The 21,833-nt window shown below is 34.5% G+C and overlaps 1 protein-coding gene across 1 annotated transcript in view; it reads left to right on the forward strand.

The window, feature by feature from the left end:
* Positions 1-21,833, forward strand: part of LOC127654242 (chemokine-like protein TAFA-2) — a 133,378-nt gene that overhangs the window by 67,546 nt on the left and 43,999 nt on the right. Inside the window, exon 2 of the mRNA XM_052141351.1 lies at positions 14,733-14,845. Within this exon, the coding sequence (XP_051997311.1) occupies positions 14,734-14,845 (112 nt within the window). The 5' untranslated portion in view covers position 14,733. The remainder of the gene's footprint in view (positions 1-14,732; positions 14,846-21,833) is intronic.

Here is a 21,833-nt window from a genome sequence, read left to right on the forward strand (position 1 = left end):
AAAATGAAGGACTTGGATTTGTACAAATGACAATAGTGAGTAAGTTTTTTTTTTTTTTTTCTTTCGGCTTGATTATTGGATCTTTTAGAAATAACTCATGACTCTTTCATATAAGACTGAAGCCTTTGCTTCAAGTGTTGATGATATAGAACGTGATACATATGATTTTGAAAATAATGTGGATCCAGAGATTAATTTGTTTAATAATATTAGGAATTCTTGTCAGTATTACACTGAAGAACAATTTGAGGAGGTACAAATAGAACAGGCATTTTCTTTTATTCATTTCAATTGTAGAAGTTTATCGAAACATTTTTCTGAAATCAAACATTTCTTGGAGACACTTTGAAGATTTAAGTTAATTGCTTTATCTGAAACATGGATAAAGAAAGACAAGGAGGGTAATCTGAAATTACAGGATTATGATTTATATGTTACCAACAGAGCTAATAGGACTGGAGGGGGAGTGGCCCTCTATGTCTATAATGACTTTAATGTAGACCAGTTAAATGCATGACAACAGCCATTAATGATATAATGGAAAGTGTGGCTGTAGAAATAGAATTAGAACAAAATAAGAATATTGTTGTTGCATGTGTATATAGAAAACCAGAATCAAAAATGGAAATCTTTAAAGATAAATTAGAAGAAATGATTCAAGGTTAAAATAACAAATGAAATATTGTAATTTGTGGAGATTATAATATTGATCTTCTAAAGGTAGATTCACATATACAAAACTCTTTTGAGACAATATATAAAAACGGGTTGTATCCATTAATAACGAAGCCTAGCAGAATAACCACAACTAGTGCAACTTTAATAGATAATATATTTACAAATGTTTTGGATAATCATATTATTAGTGGGTTGGTAATAAATGATATAAGTGACCATCTGCCTATATTTGCAATAATTGACTATAAGTTGCCTAAAAAAAACAGTATACCATCAAATATATAAAAGAAAAAGGAGTGCTGATCATATTAATAAGTTTAGGAATGATTTAATTAATCAAGAGTGGAAAGAGGTGTACACAGATGATGTGAATAATGCCTATAATTCTTTTCTTAAATGTTATCTCACATTGTATAATAAGCATTGTCCTGAGATCCTATGCAGATCTAAACAAAGGCAAAATAGTAAACCTCGGATAACAAACGGATTAAAAAATGCCTCTAAAAAGAAAAATAGACTTTATAAGGAGTTTATCAAATCAAGAACAGAAAATGCAGAAAAACGTTATAAGAAATACAAAAATAAGTTGACTGATATATTGAGACAATCAAAAAAGGACTATTATAATCGAATGTTACATGAAAATAAAAATAATTTAAAGGCTACATTGAATATTCTGAATAAGGTAATTGGGAATAAGACTGGACTGAACGGAACTACCTAAATATTTTGAAAAGGATAATAGGGTAATAGATAAAAAAGATGAAATGGTCCATGAACTAAATCAATTCTTTGTAAATGTAGGATCTAGCTTAGCAAACGAAATACCAATATCTAATGATCAGTTTGGGGGAGTCTGGAAAAGGGAAAATAGGATCATGCAGTCAATGTATCTAGGTGAAGTGACTGAAAATGAAATATTATCTGTGGTTCGGAAGCTAAAAAATAAGACCTCAACGGATAGTAATGGTATTGACATGAAAATAATAAAAACCACAATTGATTGCATTATTAAACCATTACATTATATAATTAATTATTCTTTTATAAATTTATGATAAACATAATTTTAATAACTATAGACCAGTATCTCTCCTATCTCAATTTTCCAAAGTGCTTGAAAAACTCTTTGTTAATAAATTAGAAAACTTTATTGAAAAACATGAATTATTAAATGAAAATCAGTACGGATTTAGGTCAAACAGGTCTACAGGCTTGGCTATCGCGAAAATTATTGAAGACATAACAACACGTAATAGACAGAAATAAATACACAATAGGAGTGTTCATTGATTTGAAGAAGGCATTTGACACTATAGATCATCAAATTCTTATTTCTAAATTATATACATTATGGCATTAGAGGAGTTGTACTGGATTGGTTAACCAGCTATTTACAACAACGACAACAATATGTTGAGTTTGATGGTCATAGGTCAGAATGTATGAATATTGAATGTGGACTTCCACAAGGTTCAATTTTAGGACCTAAACTTTTTATTTTATATATAAATGAGATTTGTGAGGTTTCAAAAAAATTACACTATGTATTATTTGCAGATGATACAAATATATACAGTTCAGGGAATGACTTGAAAACGTTAGCTAATAATATTGAAGATGAAATGGTTAAACTAAAATTATGGTTTGATGTAAATAAATTATCTTTAAATTTGAATAAGACGAAGTTTATGATATTCAACAATAAAAGAAAAGAGGAAGTCAGCTTATCTATAAATAATGTAAATATTGAGAAGGTGTATGAAATTAGATTTTTAGGAGTCAGCTTAGATGAAAAATTGACGTGGAAAAGTCATATATTGCATGTTAAAAATAAGATGGCAAAAAGCCTTTTTATTTTGAATAAGGTTAAATACAGCTTACCGTATAATACAATGAAAATGTTATATTGTTCAATGATTTTGCCTTATTTAAACTATTGTGTAGAAATATGGGGAAATACATATCATAGTAACATTATGCCTTTATTTATTTTACAGAAAAGAGCCATTAGCATTATTTTCAAAGCAGGATATAGAGATCACACAAATCCACTCTTTATTAGGTCAGGTTTGTTAAAACTTAAAGACATTGTAGAATTACAAACTTTATTAGTGATGTTTAAAGCTAGAAGCAAAGCTCTTCCACATGACTTACAAAAGAGACGTGACCAGTATGACTTTAAACATCTAATAGCACGAACAAACCTGAAACAAATGTGTTTGTCTGTTGCTGGAGTAAAAGCATGGAATCTTCTAAGGAAAGACTTAAAAAGTTGTAAAAATATTTTGGAATTTAAAAAGAATTATAAAAAGAAACAACTTGAATTATATCAAATTGAATTTTGAATTGGACTATGTGGTCAATGTATAAAAGTTTAAATAAATATCAGATATGTTGGAGATTGGGTGATGGTGGAGGGAACAGTGCTAATGATATCTATTATGTATGTTAATACATTTTTGGTGATGGTGGAGGGAACAATGTTAATGCCATCTTCTATTGATGTCTATAAAGGGGGCAGATAAATATAAGAATATTATTCTTCCATCTGCTCCTTTCTGATCATGGAAATGTAAAGGAAATTTCAAATGAATTGTATTTGATTGGTATAAATAATGCATTTTCATGAAAAGAATAAAAGAGAGAGAGAGAGAGAGAGAGAGAGAGAGAGAGAGAGAGAGAGAGACACTGAAGCCGTTTTCTCTAACAGAAACCGCTAGTGTTAAAGTGCTTTCTCTTAACAGCCTTTAATCCCTTAAACAACAGCATTCATGTTTAAATTACATTTCAACGCTACTTTCTGAATTACCCAGAATAAGTATTTTTTTAATGCATGTAAAAAGTCTTGACTGAATGAAGTCAAATGATGTCCAAACTGCAAACTAACAAGGAAATTTTCATTGGAGCTACAGTTTCGGGAACAACTTTGTTTTTTTAACTTTGCTGGTAACGATGGAACTTACGACCACAGTTGGCTAAGGATGCTTTTGGGAAACGCACCCCTGGTCTGTTAAATGCATCTCCTTTGACCACTTGTGATCAGATTTGAAGGGGAGGCTTTCTGGTTCATGACCACATACATGATAGTGAAATGTCAATCACTACTGCTTGATATTAAAGCGCAACAAAGTCAGAAAAGACAAAGAAAGTGCCCTAAATGGTGCACTATTTCTCCTAGATGCAGCTGAAATTTAATCTAAGCACAAAAGCAAAATTTTGAGCAGAATTTTCCATTGTTAATTGGATTACCTTTATTAACCTGAGCTGCAGGTGTTCATGTTTCTCATAAGTGCCCCTGCATGCTGATTTTGAGATCCATGAAGTACTCATGCTTGTGTATATATCTGCTTTTTCAAATTTTCCGACCAGACGGTCATTTCCTTTTAAAGCCGCTCGTAATCAGCAAAGTTTAAACTCATGTTTTAGCACAGCACATTTACTGTAACTAAGACATAATTATTTTTAAAAACATTTTTGGGTTGAAATCAACACTATGCCACAATTGCTATTAACTGATCTTAACTCGTATTGAACCTGGAATATTCCTTTAAAGAAATTGCTAAACAAAATGAAAGGGAAAAAATGCAAGAAAAATGATGACTGTAATATTTGTATTTTGTATTAACCATTGTAGTATAAACTATAAAAGCAACAAGGCACTCAAGACCATGCTTGTGAATAGAATCAGCGGGTTGCAGAGCTAAATGCCCTTTAGCTTTGACTGACTTTCCTAACATAGCATAATAATTGCTTAATTTATAATAACAAATGAGACACACATGAAACTGTACATTTTAAACATTTATTTTGCACAGTATTGACTTTCTTGTCAATATATTGTGCAACTGAAACATTAAACGATCACTTCCATTACTCTGATGTCCATAATCTCTAAATGGCCAGATATTGGCCATTAGTTAATAAAGCCTTCTAATTGGACTTAATTTACATTTATTTTTGACAGGAATGATAACGAGGCTATGAGGGAGAGACTTACAGTCTCTTCAATGACTTGTACTGTTGTTCAAAGTGTTTTGGATTGTTCCGCTGATGAAACATTGAAAAAAATATATGTTTCACTTTATACAGTGCATGCCATTGCATAGACTATAAGTCTATTTCTCACAGACTTGTTTTCATTCACATCAAAAATCAAATAAGGTACTACTGTGAATAAGGTCTATTGTAGATACAAACAGATGTGAAAACAACAATATGGTATAACCTGGCTTTGTGGAAAATGGAAATGCTTATATATATTTCAGTACACCTAATTTTGTGATACATGTGTCGAGACATTTCACGGGGCCATTTAAAATAAATATATACATACAGCACCTTTAATTGGTAAAGAATGAGTAAATTAACTCTCTAGTAATAATCCATATATGTTAAGGAACAATGCAAATATGTGAGCAACATTTGAATTTACAATTATATGTTAAAATGCCAATATGTTAACTCATTTTAACCTTGCATTAACAAACTAGCTAGAATGCAATTCACCAAACCACAGTTGGCAAACACAAAAACTTAGTTTAAGTTTAGTCTTAAATCTAGAGTTTCTTGCCTCCAATCAGGTATTTATTTCAGCTCTTAACTCCAGCTCATGCCAATATCCGATGGTTCTGTCATCAGAATTAGAGCTTAGTTTCAGACTCCAGGGTTTACATTTTGGAGTATTTTTTTATGACTGACAATAACAGAGGCATCATTTTCTGCTCAGAAAGACAGTGTCAGCTTGAAAGCGCAGGGGAAGCCTGAGGATCCACTCAGTATGCTTTTGATTGCATTAAGGTCTGCTCTGGCCTGCATTGCGCTCAATGTGTGTCAGATTTCCCCCTTGTGCTCTAGCATTAGCATCTAGCAATCATCTGCTTGAGTGCATTCTCATGCTGTGGAGGACAGTGGTTGGGCTTTGATGGAAAAAAGTGCTGCTAGTTTGCAAACAGGTAAATTAGGAAGCATTTTAAAAGAGCTAAAATCAAATTTTATGATCAAAAACACAGTTAAATGCAGTCAGGGTTGCATACTGATTGCTTTGCTTTTTGAAAATGCCATCCATCCATCCATCCATCCATCCATCCATCCATCCATCCATCCATCCATCCATCCATCCATCAATCCATCCATCCTTTGGTGCCTATTATAAAAAGTATGATAAATTGAAAAGTACCTTTTACTTGTAAATAATTAAATACACTGAATTATCCAAAAATACACTGGTGGCCAAAAGTTTGGAATAATGTACAGATTTTGCTCTTATGGAAATAATTGATACTTTTATTCACCAAAGTGGCATTCAACTGATCACAAGATTATTTCATGTGCTCACAGTGTGTATGATTCATTTGAACACAAGTGGGGATATGTCTCACAATGGTGGATGTCTATATATGTAGATAGACCAGGCTAAGTGATACTGTATTAGCTCATGTGAATGAAGTGACACACAACTGGAGGCAAATGTATCTTTTGTTTCACCTCTGCATGCCAACTGCATTGAAATCACCCCTTACTTCTCACATTCTCTTTCATTCCATTCGCTGTTGCAACAGACAATTACAGGGATACTAAGAAAGAAAAGGGTTGCCAGTGGCTCAGTGAGTGTTGTTGCAGAATCATTCAGTTGGAAATGAAGAGTACAAGAGTATATGTGAAGGGTTTCCACTGTGCCACAAAGTGGAAAGTTAACCTAGCTAATCAGAGAAGAAATGCCTCTGTATTCTAGACTCAGTGAGATGTATGGAATCAATGCGGCACTTTACTTATACAACAGATGAAAATATGCAATAATTCCCCGGCTTGCTTCCCCCGGATTTGTAACAACCGTTTCATGTAGCTGGTGGGACAATGATGTACTACTCTCCAATTCAAACAGTGGTGTAATCGTGCAAAATTCTCTTTCTTGTGTCTATATAGTATTCTCTTTTCTCCAAATTTAGAGTAAATTGTGTCAGGAAGACATATAGCATTTACATTTTTTTGTTTGGGGAATGGGGTAAAATTGGAATATTTCCTACAATACATACCATGGTACTTTAAAGTAAAACATGAAATCTAAATTGACACAATTATCATTTAAATGCTCTTTTCTGGTCTTATGCACAATACATCATTGCAAATTATTCCAAAAGAAAAAGAAAAGGTCTTTGCAATCTTTCATCAAAATGTACATGGTTACTTTGCATATCAAATTACTTTTCATTTCAGATGACATTACCTTCAGTAGGCCGTGCTAGCTATTGGGTAATCTTAGTTAGACCATGATAATGCCAGTTTTTAGACACTACCATTATTATTGCAATACCATGGTATTTTAAAAAAAACCTGGTACTGTAACTGTAAAATTTGTGATAAATGATGTTTTTATTGACTGTGCTTTCCCAGTGGTCATTTAAATAACAAGTTGGTTTAAAAGTTAAAGTGTGGATTTTCATCTGCCGCTCAACCTGGCACTAGAGCTGCTGACACAGTTCTACTGTGATTGAGTCTGTCCTGTATACATCTATAACTATCTGGTTTGGTTCAGCCACCAAATCAGACAGAAGGAAACTACAATGGACAGTCAGGACTACTGAGAGGATTATTGGTTCCCCCTGCCCACCCTCTAAAATCTGTACATCTCCAGAGAGAGGAAATGTGCAGGTAGAATCACTCTGGACCCTACACACCCTGCCAAATCCCTCTTTGAACTGCTGCCCTCTGGCCGGCGCTACAGAGCACTGAGCGCCAGGACATCCAGGCACAAGAACAGTTTTTACCCTCAGGCAATTTTCCTCATGAACAATTAAAATGCCTTCAGGGCTCCCCCATAGTGCAATAATTTAAATAAATATCTCATGTACATATTTAAATTCACATATTTTATTAAATAACTGTAAATACCACTACATTGCACATACATCACCACTTGCACATATACATTCTGTTATATGTCCAATTATTTGTGTCTATTTATAGTCCTACCATGTTTTATATTCTGTCTGCACTCGTTTCTCCTGTCACCAAAAAAAATTGTGTACGTGAGAACACGGCAATAAAGCTCATTCTGATTCTGATAAGTGCTTGCAAACAAATGTAACCATAGCAACAACTTTGCTAGAATCAGTATTACACGCAACACGACACTGAATCTTAAGGACATTCAAAATGGATCACTTTATTGTAGATTTACTTATAAAAATTTGTAAATCACAAAAACGTTAGTATTGTGTTTAAAAATTATTTAAGGACTATCATAATTTTATAGATTTATAGGAACACAAAAAGACCATTTTGGTCGGTTGCCCAAGATTACCTCAACTGATTGAATCCTCACAATTAAGGAACTTACTTTTAAAAGTCGACCTCCCTGAAAGTCATTGTATAATTCACTCACTGGTCTGAACATGAATGCGACAGATTCATGTTTAAAAACTCATATTGACTAACATCAAATACATGAGTTTTGAAGGTGCCATATTGGCTGATATCAGAAGTTTTCAGAGTGACTGAACCAAAGACTTGTTTTTGATGTGTTTGACAATGTCATGTCTCAAACAAAGCATTCTGTTAGCCTGCTCCACCATATGTTGTCTGATTATTTTCAAGACAACCACATTCTGATATAGTTTCTGATCACAAAATGGGTCGCATTTTTGAGCTAAAGGAAACAAGACTGTCTGACAGCATTCAATGGGTAAATAGATTATTTGTTTTATTATTTGTTTCATTTAGTTTCCTAATGAAAACTAGATATTTACATTTGTTGAAGAAAATGTAAGTGGTGCTTTCCTGTGATAAACTAGCCACCACAATGGCAAGATGTTGTGGGTGGTTGCCATCGCAATGCTGTATGGTAGATAGGGTGTTCTGGGTGGTTGTTAGCATGTTGCTATGTGTTTGCGAGGGTGTTTTTGGTTGTCACTCACTACCCCAAGTCTCTATGACATTCTGGTCCCTCCTTCAGTGTAATTTAATGGGGTTTTGTTGCCCTTTTTTTTTCGTTAGCCAGGCGAACATCATAAGTTTGATTGCTTAGAAAAGCAATTTTGCACCTTTCCTCAAAAAGCTGCTCGATTTAAGGTATCATTCAAATATGCAGCAAACATTATGAGACTACTGTACATGACAAAGTTGGTGTTAGAGGGTTTGTTCAAATCCCTAACACTTTGTATGAGCAAAAGTCTTGCCTTAGCAAGCACCACTAGCACATCACCTAAAATTACTGTACTTTCATAGTATTGAATATGATGAAGAACAACATGTATATATGCAAATATGTATATTTGAATGCATGGCTAGTGTTTGAAGATGATTTGTTGTTGAAATCCTCTGAAGTCTCAGAGGAAAAAATCTTGCTGCACATACTGTTTTTTCCTCCTGGCTGTCGCTTGTCAAGACATCAATGGAGCTGTGGTCCCGTAACTACACCTGAGGCCTGTATACCTCTCCCTTTTTCATCCTTCCATCTCTCAAACCTCCTCTCCCGCTTCTCCAACTTTGATTCCCCACTTCGCCCAACAGATGTCTAGATCTTAAGTTGCACTTGTGCAGTTGGCGTGCCGGCAGATGCGAGTCCTGTGTGCCTAGTTACTTCAAACCCCACAAGGAAGTGTGCCTGGGCACCTCTGTATTTTTCTTTTCACTTTTTAGTTAATACATATACGCACGCTTACATGGATGCTAGAAGGTCAAACAAGCCCGAAGAGCCTGCTTGATTCTACATCTGTGAGATAAAATCCAATTCCCGCCTCCGTTACAAAGTGTGTGAGAAAGTGAACCCGAGATAGGAGAGATTTGACGAGAAGGACGAAAATAAATATGTCAGACATGTTGCCATCTGTACGAGGGGCATTCCAAAGGGACTAATTAGACAGCCGTGGTGGGCTTGATTGCTCGTTTGAAAGTGATTCGCTGTTCTCGGGGAAAACAGGTGGAGGAGAGAGTTCCTTATTTTCTGACTCACTTTATTGCGTTTGCCAAGTGCTCTTTCGCTCTTAATGCCTGTTTTTTGAATGCTTCATAAACGCCTTCATTTTTGTCTTAAACACCGTCAATCCGTCGCTGTTGTCGGCATCCCTGAGGTGTATAGAGTTTTACACATAATGCAGAGAGATTATCAGTCTTGGGAGAAGCTGCTTAATAAAGCTTGTTTGCTCTTTCCTCCCTCTGGTGTATGTGTTTATGTGATTTGGAAATGAGTCATACTGTCTCTAAGGTTGCTAAGAATTTTAGGGGCTACTGCCACAACAAAGGAAAAACAAGGGCATGTTTGGAACATGTTTGGAATAGAAGACTAGCTTACTTTGTACTAAATACTGCACAGTATACACTGTATACTATCTGCTATTTGTTAAAATGAGTAAGTGAAACAGTAGTCATCATTCCACAATTTCAAAAAGGAGAAAACATTGTTGTGACCTCATCAATGTGACTGTGACAAACACATTGCACTGTATGCAGTATACAGTACCATTTGAGTGCATACAGTATTAGTACAGCAAAATAAATATAAATAGCAGTTTTCAGTTTATCTCAACTCATAATAATTTGTACGAGATGGTGAAATCGTAACATATTTTATGATGACTTAACCGAAACGAAAAGGTATGACTTTTATGCTGCATTCTATTCAGCTCAGAAAGTCAAAATTCCTACTAGGAAAAGTGCAATTAAATGCACCTTGAAGTCAGACTTCAACTCTGATTGTATTACTCTTACTCTTTATGAAGTATATTGTATGTATACAGTGCACAGTATGCAAATTGTTTGTATGCATGGAATAAAATATGTGCAGTATGGGCAAACCTTGACCTTCCTACTTGGAAAAGTTCAATTGAATGACTCTTGAATTCTTGAGGCTTCCAACTTCCAAATTCTTCCAAAAAATTGAGATGCAGGTGCATGACATCATGCAAATATGTCTGCATGCTGGTAGATGTAAAAAGTTAATGATACACATTCACTTTCATAAAATGATATTCATCAGTGAGTTAAGGTTCCTAAGAAACTTAGAGTCAGAGTCGGTATTCAAAATATGGTCAATTATACTGTCTTTTGGTAATCGTACACCTGTACAAAATAATGCTTCTACTGCAGCATCATCTATGAGTTTGGTTGCTAGGATACATCTCTGGTGACAATCAGAGAACTACTAAGCTGGCGGGAGAATAGCAGTTTTGTTTGCTTATACATCACCTTCTGTGCATCGACAATGGAATGCCTTTTTGTTTGAGATTGGTGAAATTTAGTTGGAATTTCCCACATCCGACTTTAAATGGAACACTGCATTAGACCAACCAAATATGCTTACCTCATTTCATTTAAAACTCAGACGATGTGAAAGCTTGTCAAAGGCAATGTCATTTGTTTTTTAAAACACACACACACACACACACACACACACACACACACACACACACACACACACACACACACACATAGTGTTTCCATGTTTTATGGGGACTTTCCATAGACATAATGGTTTTTATACTGTACAAACTTTATATTCTATCCCCTAAACCTAACCCTACCCCTAAAGCTAACCCTCACAGAAAACTTTCTGCATTTTTACATTTTCAAAAAACATAATTTAGTATGATTTATAAGCAGTTTTCCTCATGGGGACCGACAAAATGTCCCCACAAGGTCAAAAATTCCGGGTTTTACTATCCTTATGGGGACATTTGGTCCCCACAAAGTGATAAATACACGCTCACACACACACACACACACACACACACACACACACACACACACACACACACACACACACACACACACACACACACACACACACACACACACACACACACACACAAAAAAACACCATGGAAGGTTTGTTCTGCCCTTAAACCAAATAAGTGTCCACTCAGGCAAGCTCTGTTACATGCTTTGGTTTGTTTGAAAAAAAAAACACCTGACCTCTTTGGCTCCTATTTACCCATGTCTCTTTTTAATCGATACGTGCAAGCCCTTTGGGTACATGCAGGGCAACGTCAGCTATTTACAGTGCGTGTGTTGTTACTGCCTCAATGGCAGTGACTTGTCAATGACCTCATATGCTTGTGCACCCCTTTGGCTTTGCGCGGTTATTGCGGCCAGAGAGGCTAATTGTGCTTGTGGGGCATGAAAAGGAGAGAGATAAAATGAAAAAAAGGCTGGGTTGAGGAACGATACTACTAGCTCAGCTGATGTCAGCCATTTGTTGATAATAAGCAAGGATAATTGTGTAATTTTCTAATTGAGTGTAAGAAAGACCGTATTTAGCCATTTATCAGTGGTGCTTGATAACACTTAAGGTTTTCGCTTGGCGAACCATATCTGGAGACCAGAATATTATAGAAACTTGTCGGTGGGCTCTTTTAACTTGGGCTTTTAAGGCCCTAGAAGCCACCCTGAACACCCTAGCAACTAACCAACTGTGGCTAATACATTTATATGAGTTTTAGGAGGATGTTAAGGTTACTTACTGTGCTCTTAGAAAACTCTTGTAAAACATAACATTTACTTACCTAATCTGTCATGTAGTATTGACTGTGGAAAATTATTTTCCTGTAGTAAACAGTTACAGTACAATGTCAGGAAGTAACCAGTTAAAGTTGCGCATACGCAATAGATTGACTGAACGTCATTACAATCCCATCTGCAGCTGTTGCTGAAAGTTCCTAATTTTCCACAACTTTTCCAGGCACCCGTGATTATTTGATTAGGATGTTTTATAATAATTGTATTGCTAGAAATCTCTAGCCAATGAAATAATGTAGAACAGAGCTTAACTAGGAAAATTTACATTCAATACATAAATGTGTATGAATTGTCCGGGCCTGGAAATCAGTTTTAAAATTTCCAGAAATATCAGGGGTTACAATGACTGTAGGAGAGACTGTGAATTTGACAACATGAGGCCAAAAGTTCTGCTGCTGAAATCAGTCTGTGCTTATCAAAATTCAAATCACTGCCCCCTGTGGCCATAGCTGGAAGTGTTGTTGACCAGTTTCCGGGTGAATTGTCCACAGGGTGCCTCCAAAAGACAGTTTTTTTAGTTGTAAATGATTTAATGCAACAACAGGAATGCATATTTTATTAACTCTTAGAATGGAAATGCAACCTCTGAATTGCGCTCACCATTGTTTATGTGAACACACATTCTTCCTCGTTTCCATGGAACCAGAACCCATGTCTCAAATATTGCTGGCATGACCACCTACAAGTTACACCTTTAGCATCATGGCTGTGACTATTACAAGGCCGTCACTTACATTAGTCTTTGACAATGTAACACATTTAGTTTAACTAATATCTTTTAAATCTAGAGTGTGTCCATATACATGTTTCACTTTCTGCCTCGCAAAGACCAACTGAAAGCTTTTTCTCTTTTCAAATACTTCTGATTCAAATCAAAACCTCAAATTGGGTTAATGCTTTTGCTGCAGACAAAAACCCAACAGAATGTTCTTTTTGTGTAGCGTAATGAAGGACAGTAGAGTCTCCCGAGTATTTAACTCCTGAGCATATGCAGAAAAGCTTTAGAATCCCTGCCAAACAAGCAGCCTCACAGCCCTCACATGAAGCCCTTTTTTGCTGTAATTTGAGAAAAGATGCTGGTAAAAGACTTGAAAAGATGGCTGTGATACTGCTGTTGCCCCTCTAACACCCACTCATGAGTGGAACACAAGCTTGGCTTGCCGGCACGATGAGTGTCTGATTGCTTTTGTGTGTTGTGGTCTCTCCGGACCCCTCACAAAGACAGAGAGGGAATTGCTGGCCAGCAGCCTCTGATATTATATCAAGATTACTGTGTTTTCCCGGCAAGAGCGGACCACCGCCAAAGATTGAGATTGTGTCACTCGCTAACACGTTTGAAGGATGGCTGATATTTGAGAAAATTAATGGCTGCTTGCACTCCTGTCTGATGCATTCTTAATGACCGCACATTTTGAGGATTTATGGGTGGTGTTGTACTTAGAAGTCATTTACTTAACTAGTAATTGTATTTTGGTATTTGATTTTGGGAAATGGGGTATTTTTCTGGGTGTTTCAGGTAATTAGGGTAATTGTGAGAGTTTTTGTTTGGTAAAATGCAAAACATACCCCTTCAGAACAGTACCATAAAAATATACCATACGAAAACCATGAAAATACTGCCATAATGGTAAAATCACGGTACTCTTTGAAGTACTATACAGGAAGACAATTCAGAAGAATGGGTTGAATATGATAATCAAACAATACTGTAGTAAATGTCAAAATACTGTGGTATTACAAAAATCTACTAAAATGTGAATATTACCTTTTAATAATATGTATCAGTGTACAACCATAAAATATTACCATGCAAAAACCATGACAATACCATGTTAATTTTTTTAGACACTACCATTACGGTAATACAATGGTATTATTGTAGTACCTTACACTGTTGTTTAATTACAGTAGTTTTTAAATATGGTAATCAAACAAAACTGAAGTGTATGCCAAGATAAAATACCGTGGCATGACTTTTTGATGCCATTACTGAACACTGGAAAAACCATAATAATACTGCCATAATGGTAAAACTATGGTGTTCTTTGAAGTATGTCACAGGCAGATAATTCAGAAGAATTGTATGAATATGTTAATAATAAAATCTGCATTTAAAATTGAGATATTTTGTTTGGTATATTTATTATATTTTGGTAAATATTACATTTGTGAAATAAATAAATAGACTAAAATGTGAATATTCCCATCCTAAACATGATATTACCACAATAATATACTGGTAACATAACAGTAATGTCATTATATATATATATATATATATATATATATATATATATATAGAAATACCACCATATTTTTTAAAGTTCCTTTAGGTAAATAGAATAGTATTTGAATATGGTATCAAAATACCATATTACCATCTAATACCATCAATCAAACCATTGTTCCGCCACAACACTTATTGTAAAGTGTTTGTATGAATATTTAAGATAAATGAGGAGTTTACTGACTGTGACTTGTCCCATATGTCATTATGCCCTATATTAATTGTTAAGATATCTGTTTTTGTGTGTTTGTAGGATGCGGGAGAGGGAACTGCAGCGTGTGGGCAGGAGATTGCTGCTGTTGGGCATCTGTCTGCTGTCTCTTTGGGGTCAGTTGAGTTTGGCCTCAACACATCGCAGCCATATTGGTGAGTCACATGCAAACATATACACATTAATGTTTAAGGGCAGACAATAGAGGAAACAGAAACTCAACTCAACTGACAGGTTGCTCATTTGAGTGATATATTTATTTTAAATTGAGCCTGACCTCTTGTTCTCAAGCCCTTTTCCCTTGGAATCCATGGGCAACAATTGCCTTATATTGTTCTAGGTGTGTTGCTCATTTTCAATAAGACCTGCCTGACCTGGTGAAGAATCAATTTTCCAATTAGCTTTACCTTGAAAAAACCCCCCGCAAAGATACAAGCTTGCTTCTTTAAAGTGCAGAATTGTTGTGGCGGACAACCTGGAATGTTGGCCCTCTAATCTGTCCTGCAAAGGCAAAATGCAGAAACGTAACATTTCGACAAATTGAGGTATGAACAAAAACAAGATTAAAAAAGCTTTAATGCCAAGGCCCCTCAAATATGATGATCCCTTTGCAAGGGACCCCCTGGGTGAGTAAAATAGTAAACATAAAGACATGTTGTTTGCCAAATTAAAATATCTTGCTTTTATTGTGCCATTGTACTAAAGCATTAATTATACAATTTTTATATTTAAAATTTAATTTGTCTTTTTTTATATTACAGTAATGTAAGAGGTTTAAATATTTTAATTTCAACTCAAATTTATTTGGATAGCACTTTTGGCAATAAATATAGTTTCAAAGCAGCTTTAAAGAGTAATATATTTTACAAATAAGACATGTATTTTTTTTTTCATAATATATGAAATGATATGCATGTATATATATATACAACATGTCAATGGAATAAAATAATCATGATTAATCTCATGGTTTCAGAATGAAAGAGCAATAATTTCAAATAATGTCAAAAATTCCCTTTAAAATGTTTTTTTGACTGATTTTGTTCTCTAAGTATTTTCCTGGACCTCCCTCGGACCCCAGTTTGAAAACCCCTGTCCTATATGACTTGTCCTTTGACAGACAGGTTTGGCTCAACTATGTCCAGATTCAGAAAAATGTGTGAAAAAAAAGCATGAAAATGCGATAACAATAATTTGTCCCAGGCTTTGTGTTTGAGGTCAGGCATGTTGCATTGTAAAAACAATGCAAAACAATTTTTCGACTATTTTAAAACCACATATCGATATGCATATCCAACTAAAATTTGATTTAAAGTATTTCAGTTTTTTACTATGGCTGTGCATCTAAATAGATTTGGGTATGGCAAATAATCACATTTTTTTCTCTGTGAACAAAGCCCAAATGTAAATCTCAGCAAAAAAGATTTCCTTGAAGAGTTAAAGGACATTTTTTAGTGATAATGAAATGCATTAATAAGAAATGAGTCATAACAAAATGCATTATTTCCACAAGTAAGAGTCTGTATGAATGGAGTGAAGCATATAGTTCTCTGAGGTTATATCCTGTCCTAATGCTAAGGCAACGTTAGGTCAGTGGACCCTACTTAGACCAACAGGGACGCCAAAGGAGCTAGTGTCAAGCCTGTCACAGGAATCTCATTGAAAACAGAAAGCGACAAAATAAAAGAGAAATAAAACCCTGGGCGAGAAGTGGAAGAAGTGAATACACATTTCAGTAATGAGACCTGTCCACAGGGGCAGCTTGGCAAACAGTGGCAGAACAGGAGCCAACGAGAGAAAATAAATAATGTTTAAGTAACCGAACCCAAGGCAACATCAAACAACACGTACACTGTAAAAAGTGATGTGCTCATAGAATTTACAACAACGAAGGCAGCAGTTTGCATGGCTATTTTTTGTTTTGTTTAAGGCATCTGTTTAATGGTGCACTCTGTTTTTCAAAAGTCAACTTCAGCTTTTGTTTTTAAATGTCACATTTGTGCTATTGGTTAGGTTTAGGTTTAAAGTTTATGGTATGGAGGTTGGTTTTGTTGATTTAAAATCTAACAGAGCATTGACCTTATAAGCTTGCTTTAACCTGCTGATATGCACCCCCTTTTTGAGCACAAACCATGACAATGACATAACTGAACTTAAATGGTTGTATTTATTGGACCCTTTGGAGTATGGACACAGACTTTGGAGTAAGACAATTTGGGCTTTATTTTCCAAATTTCAGAATTATTATATTTTGTTATTTTTTAAAGTTAGAGAGTCTGAAGTTTATAGTAATTGAAATATTTTGTGCTGAACATGTTTTATAATCTAAAAAAACAATAATAAAAGTGCCAAACAACCCAGAAATACAATGTTCTCAAAGCCACAAGATTTGAAGTTGATCTAACAAAAAATGAAGCTCCTGTGAGCTTTTTTTCTCTGTAAAATCGCTGGAAGCGTACAGAATAAAATTAAGGCTCCGCCTTTAGAGTCAACACAAAATCTGACTGCACTGCTTGGCTATTATGAATAAAACTATGCCGCCTTTTTAAAAATTGACTTTGGAGACAGGCTCGTTTTGTTTATAAGACTCTAATATATATGATAATATACAGTTTTACAACATGAATGCTGCTCAGATTGCAGTTTGTTGAAGAACAATGACGAAGGGTAATTCTTTCAAGTGAGATCTCATGTAAACAATGGAGACTATATCAATATTTCTTATCACTTTTATGGACAAAAAGTGCTATTGGATGTTTTTGTGTCGGGAAATGGATTCATCTGGCGATCGCGTTTTCATAACAAAGGTATGAAGTCCCATTTTGATATTGCATGTTTTCATTTGTACTCCTGGCACAAATAACTAAATTGCTGTTTCTGGAGCATTGCTATCGTGAAAGAGAGATCGAATATCAATGTTGAACCCTTAGACCTTTGAAAAGATGTATAATTTGTTAACATTAATTACATTTATTGACAGTATATTATATATTAAATGTAAGCAGAGTGATGTCACTACTGGGTGCGGGGGAATTGCATATCAACAGGTTAAGCACCACTCAGTGGACATTTCACTTAGGAACTGCCGTGATATTTCGAAGGATTACCAAAGTGTTATTGTTTCGTATATAGAGTTAAAACAGTCATGCAGTTTACATACTGTATGATCAGGCTGACTGTTAAGGCAGAGTTTTATTACTACATGAATTCAGTACAAAAATATAATTTGCTTAATGTTTTTGTGTTGGATGTACTAAATTTCTAGTACAGTATGTACTGTATTAACAGCTGTATTAGCTGTACTAACTTCACCACAAAGTAATTTTTTCTCAGTGTAGACTTGTTTAAGTGCATGTATCCTGGTGAGCTTGTGTCCTCCCCCTCTGTGTTGTGAAAGCCACAAAGACTCAATGGGGACAAAGCAAAGCAACAGCGACAATTAATCTCCTGTTATCGAGCCAAAGGCCAGCTCTAAATAAAACCATGCAGCTTTTCAGGCACGGCGACAAAGATAGCAACAAGTTAGGAGGGCTCATCCTTCTCCCGGTGGATGTGTACAAGCGGTATGTCGGTGGAAGAAAGGGTGATTGATTACAACAAGAGCCCCCCCAATCACTCACCCCGTGGTGGGGGAGAGAGTGTGGCTTTTTACCCGATGCAGGTTGCACAGCTCCAGGCTAGCACAGAACTAATCACAAAGTAACTCCCAGTGGCTCTAGGAGGTGAGGCCAAGGTGTTACCCAGTAAACAAACCTCTTTAGCCCCACTGTATAAGAGAAGTGGGGGTCTCCTGCTGCTTTGGAGAGGCAAACTCTCAGTATACCCTTAAGAGAGCACAGATCAAGCCAATAACACCACAGGGACCTCCACACTGCCACCGCACATTAGTTAGTCATGAGAGGACAAGAGAGAGAAAAAGAGAGAGAGGGAGTGGGGGGTCTATGTAATATTTCACCCCAAAATCAAAAGAAAAAAAAAGTACATTTATTAATATATTAATATATTTTAGATGTAATATACAGTTACTTAAGCACAAAACATGTTTGTGTGTTTTTTTTGCAAAAAAGATATATAATATAAATTGTAAAATATTTATACATCATAGTGGGTGTATGTACTCCCTTTAATTTATGCTGTTTTTAATTTGAAACGTAATTGCCTTTTATTTGTATGTATTAATTGATGTCATATTTACTGCAGTAATGATAATTTAATGAGAATTATGGAAACCTTCTATAAAAAGTATATATTATAGAAGTAATATATTTTGTGTAAAAAAATCATTTTGACAATATTTTCATAAAAATAATGATATATCATTTCAATTGCAAAGTATTTATACATACTGCCTTCAATGTATGCTGAATGAAATTTGATAAAACAGTGAACTACAGTATATAAAAAATAAAATAAAATAAAAGATATATATATATATATATATATATATATATATATATATATATATATATATATATATATATATATATATATATATATATATATATATATATATATATATTATCATCCCCTTTTTCTCCCAATTTGGAATGCCCAATTCCCACTAATTAGTAGGTCCTCGTGGTGGCGCAGTTACTCACCTCAATCCGGGTGGTGGAGGACAAGTCTCAATTGCCTCAGCTTCTGAGAACGTCAATCTGCACATTTTATCACATGGCTCGCTGTGCATGACACCGCGGAGACTCACAGCATGGGAGGCTCATGCTAATCTCCGCGATCCTTGCACAACTCACCACATGCCCCTATTGACAGTGAGAACCACAAATCGCAACCATGAGGAGGTTATCCCTGTGACTCTACCCTCCCTAGCAACTGGACCAATTTGGTTGCTTAGGAGACCTGGCTGGAGTCACTCAGCATGCCCTGGATTCAAACTTACAACTCCAGGGTACATTATTTCTTAATATAGTAAAAATACTTGTATTAAAGGAATGAGAATTTAATAATATTTTTTACATTATTGATATATTATTAAAGGAATGGTGTGGAATTATTTTTTTTGCATTGTGATATATTTTCATGAAAAATATGGTATACTGTATAATATGAATTGTAAAATATTTTGACATTATGGTAATATTTGTTGTATTTCATCTATGCTGATTTGTATTAAAACAGTGTATTACAGTATTTTTTATTGTAAAATAAAAATAAAATACTTTTATACTCTTTAATGAAACATGGATGAGACTAATAGGAATTTTAAATACATTTCAAATAAATATTTATCAATATATTACAAAAAGAAAATATTTTGCATTAAAAAATAAAATCTGATGCATTGTGGCATTATTTTCAAAAAATTATGATATATAATTTGAATTGTAAAGTATTTATAGTTTTTGTTGTACTTCCTTTTTCATTTATTCTGATTAAAATGTATAAAACTGTACTACAGTATCTTTTAGTGTAATTTAGTAAAAAAATAAACTTGTATTACATTAATGAGAATTTAATGAGATTAATTGAAATTACAAAAATGTAGTTTAGATGCATTACGGTAATTAAAATTTTGAGGGTAATATTCTTAATTTTCTTTATAATTTTTTTCACAATGCAAAACATTATTTTTTTCATATAGAATGTAAAAATTTTGGTATAAAATGTGACATGTTTTCATGATATTCACCCTAAAATCCTAGTCAAGATCCATGCATATCTTGTTTTGGTGGTATGGATTCTTGGTAAATTTGTTTATGGCTATTGATGTTTTAATATATTCTGAAACTTTAGTCAAGACAGGTGATATTGCTGGTCTCTATTGTTCTGAAAACCTGAGGAAAATAAAACGGGAAAATGTTCTCTCCATTTGATCTTGTTTAGAAGATATTTCCTGTTTTTCTTTTTCTTTCCTATTGGTTGATCTCTAAGAGACCAAAGTACATTATTATCCTAATATAATGCTAAAACCTCTCAATAATATCATAGAGCGATAAGATCATCTCTCACTGATTAGACTGAATATTTTTCTCCACTTCTGCCTAAATTTCTATATTAGTACACAGCAATCAAGCATTTTCTGATTTATTAGTCAGTAGCTGCAGGGAGAGATTCTGCAATGCAGGCTGGAATAACGGAGGCGTGAAAAAACACATTGCAAAAGCTGATTATCAGATCTAATATGACAGCTGGTCTCTTTTCTTCTGAAACGAGGCTTGAAGTGATATACTGCGCAGGTCAAAAAGTTACAGATGTAACTGGTGTGGTGATGGAAGAATGCTCTGCTGAAGCTGATCATAAATAACTATGTCCCCAAACAAAACTGAATCATGAAGACAGTAAGACATAGTTTGCCAGAACATAATGTATATTTCACTGTACAAGCTTACAGTACACGCTTGCACTTCAACACTTACACTAGTATAATTAACTTCTTTGTACAAAATAGATGTAATTTGACATTTACAGTGGTCTCAAAATATATATATTAAATATCAATATAATTGGCATTTATTTTAAAGATGGAAAACACAAACACATTTTTCAAGCAAAACATTGCACACCAAAAAGTTTGTTGTTTTAAATGATAAGATACTGGTCAAAAGTAAAATATTTGAGAAATATTTGTCCATAATGTGCTGAACAACACCTGTAGTTACTCTGCAAGGACTGTGAGGGGAACTGACTTTGCATATACAAAAAAAAAAAAAAATACCAAAAATAAAATACTAAATGTTGGGACCAGGTTGTTAGATGTAATATAAAAAAATGACCCAAGCAAATTGATTCTTTCTGAGATTTGTTTATCCCTCCTGAAGCTTTATGTTATTCCTTATTGACTTATGTTTAATAAATTCACTTTTTTTTTCACTTTAAAGTGTTTTTGGTGTTTTGGAAGCCTTGGGAGTGAGAGCGGGGAACTCCAGGGATCTTGTTGATCAGATCCCTGTTAATTGTTATGGATGGTTTTGTTCTATTTTGAATAGAGTTATGACTTAATGCGTAACAAATGCAATTAATTTTTATATTCTTAATTGTCTACTGTCCAAATACATTTTGGGGCCACTGTGCATTTCTAAATGAGTTTCCTTGCCATCACTGTTCAGCTTTAAAATGATTTCCATATTCGCTTGCATACTGGCTGCATTGAATTCTGAATTGAGTGGGCTTGTATGTCTACAAGGG

The sequence above is a fragment of the Xyrauchen texanus genome, chromosome 13, assembly GCF_025860055.1.
Source record: "Xyrauchen texanus isolate HMW12.3.18 chromosome 13, RBS_HiC_50CHRs, whole genome shotgun sequence".
In the NCBI taxonomy this organism is placed as follows: Eukaryota; Metazoa; Chordata; class Actinopteri; order Cypriniformes; family Catostomidae; genus Xyrauchen; species Xyrauchen texanus.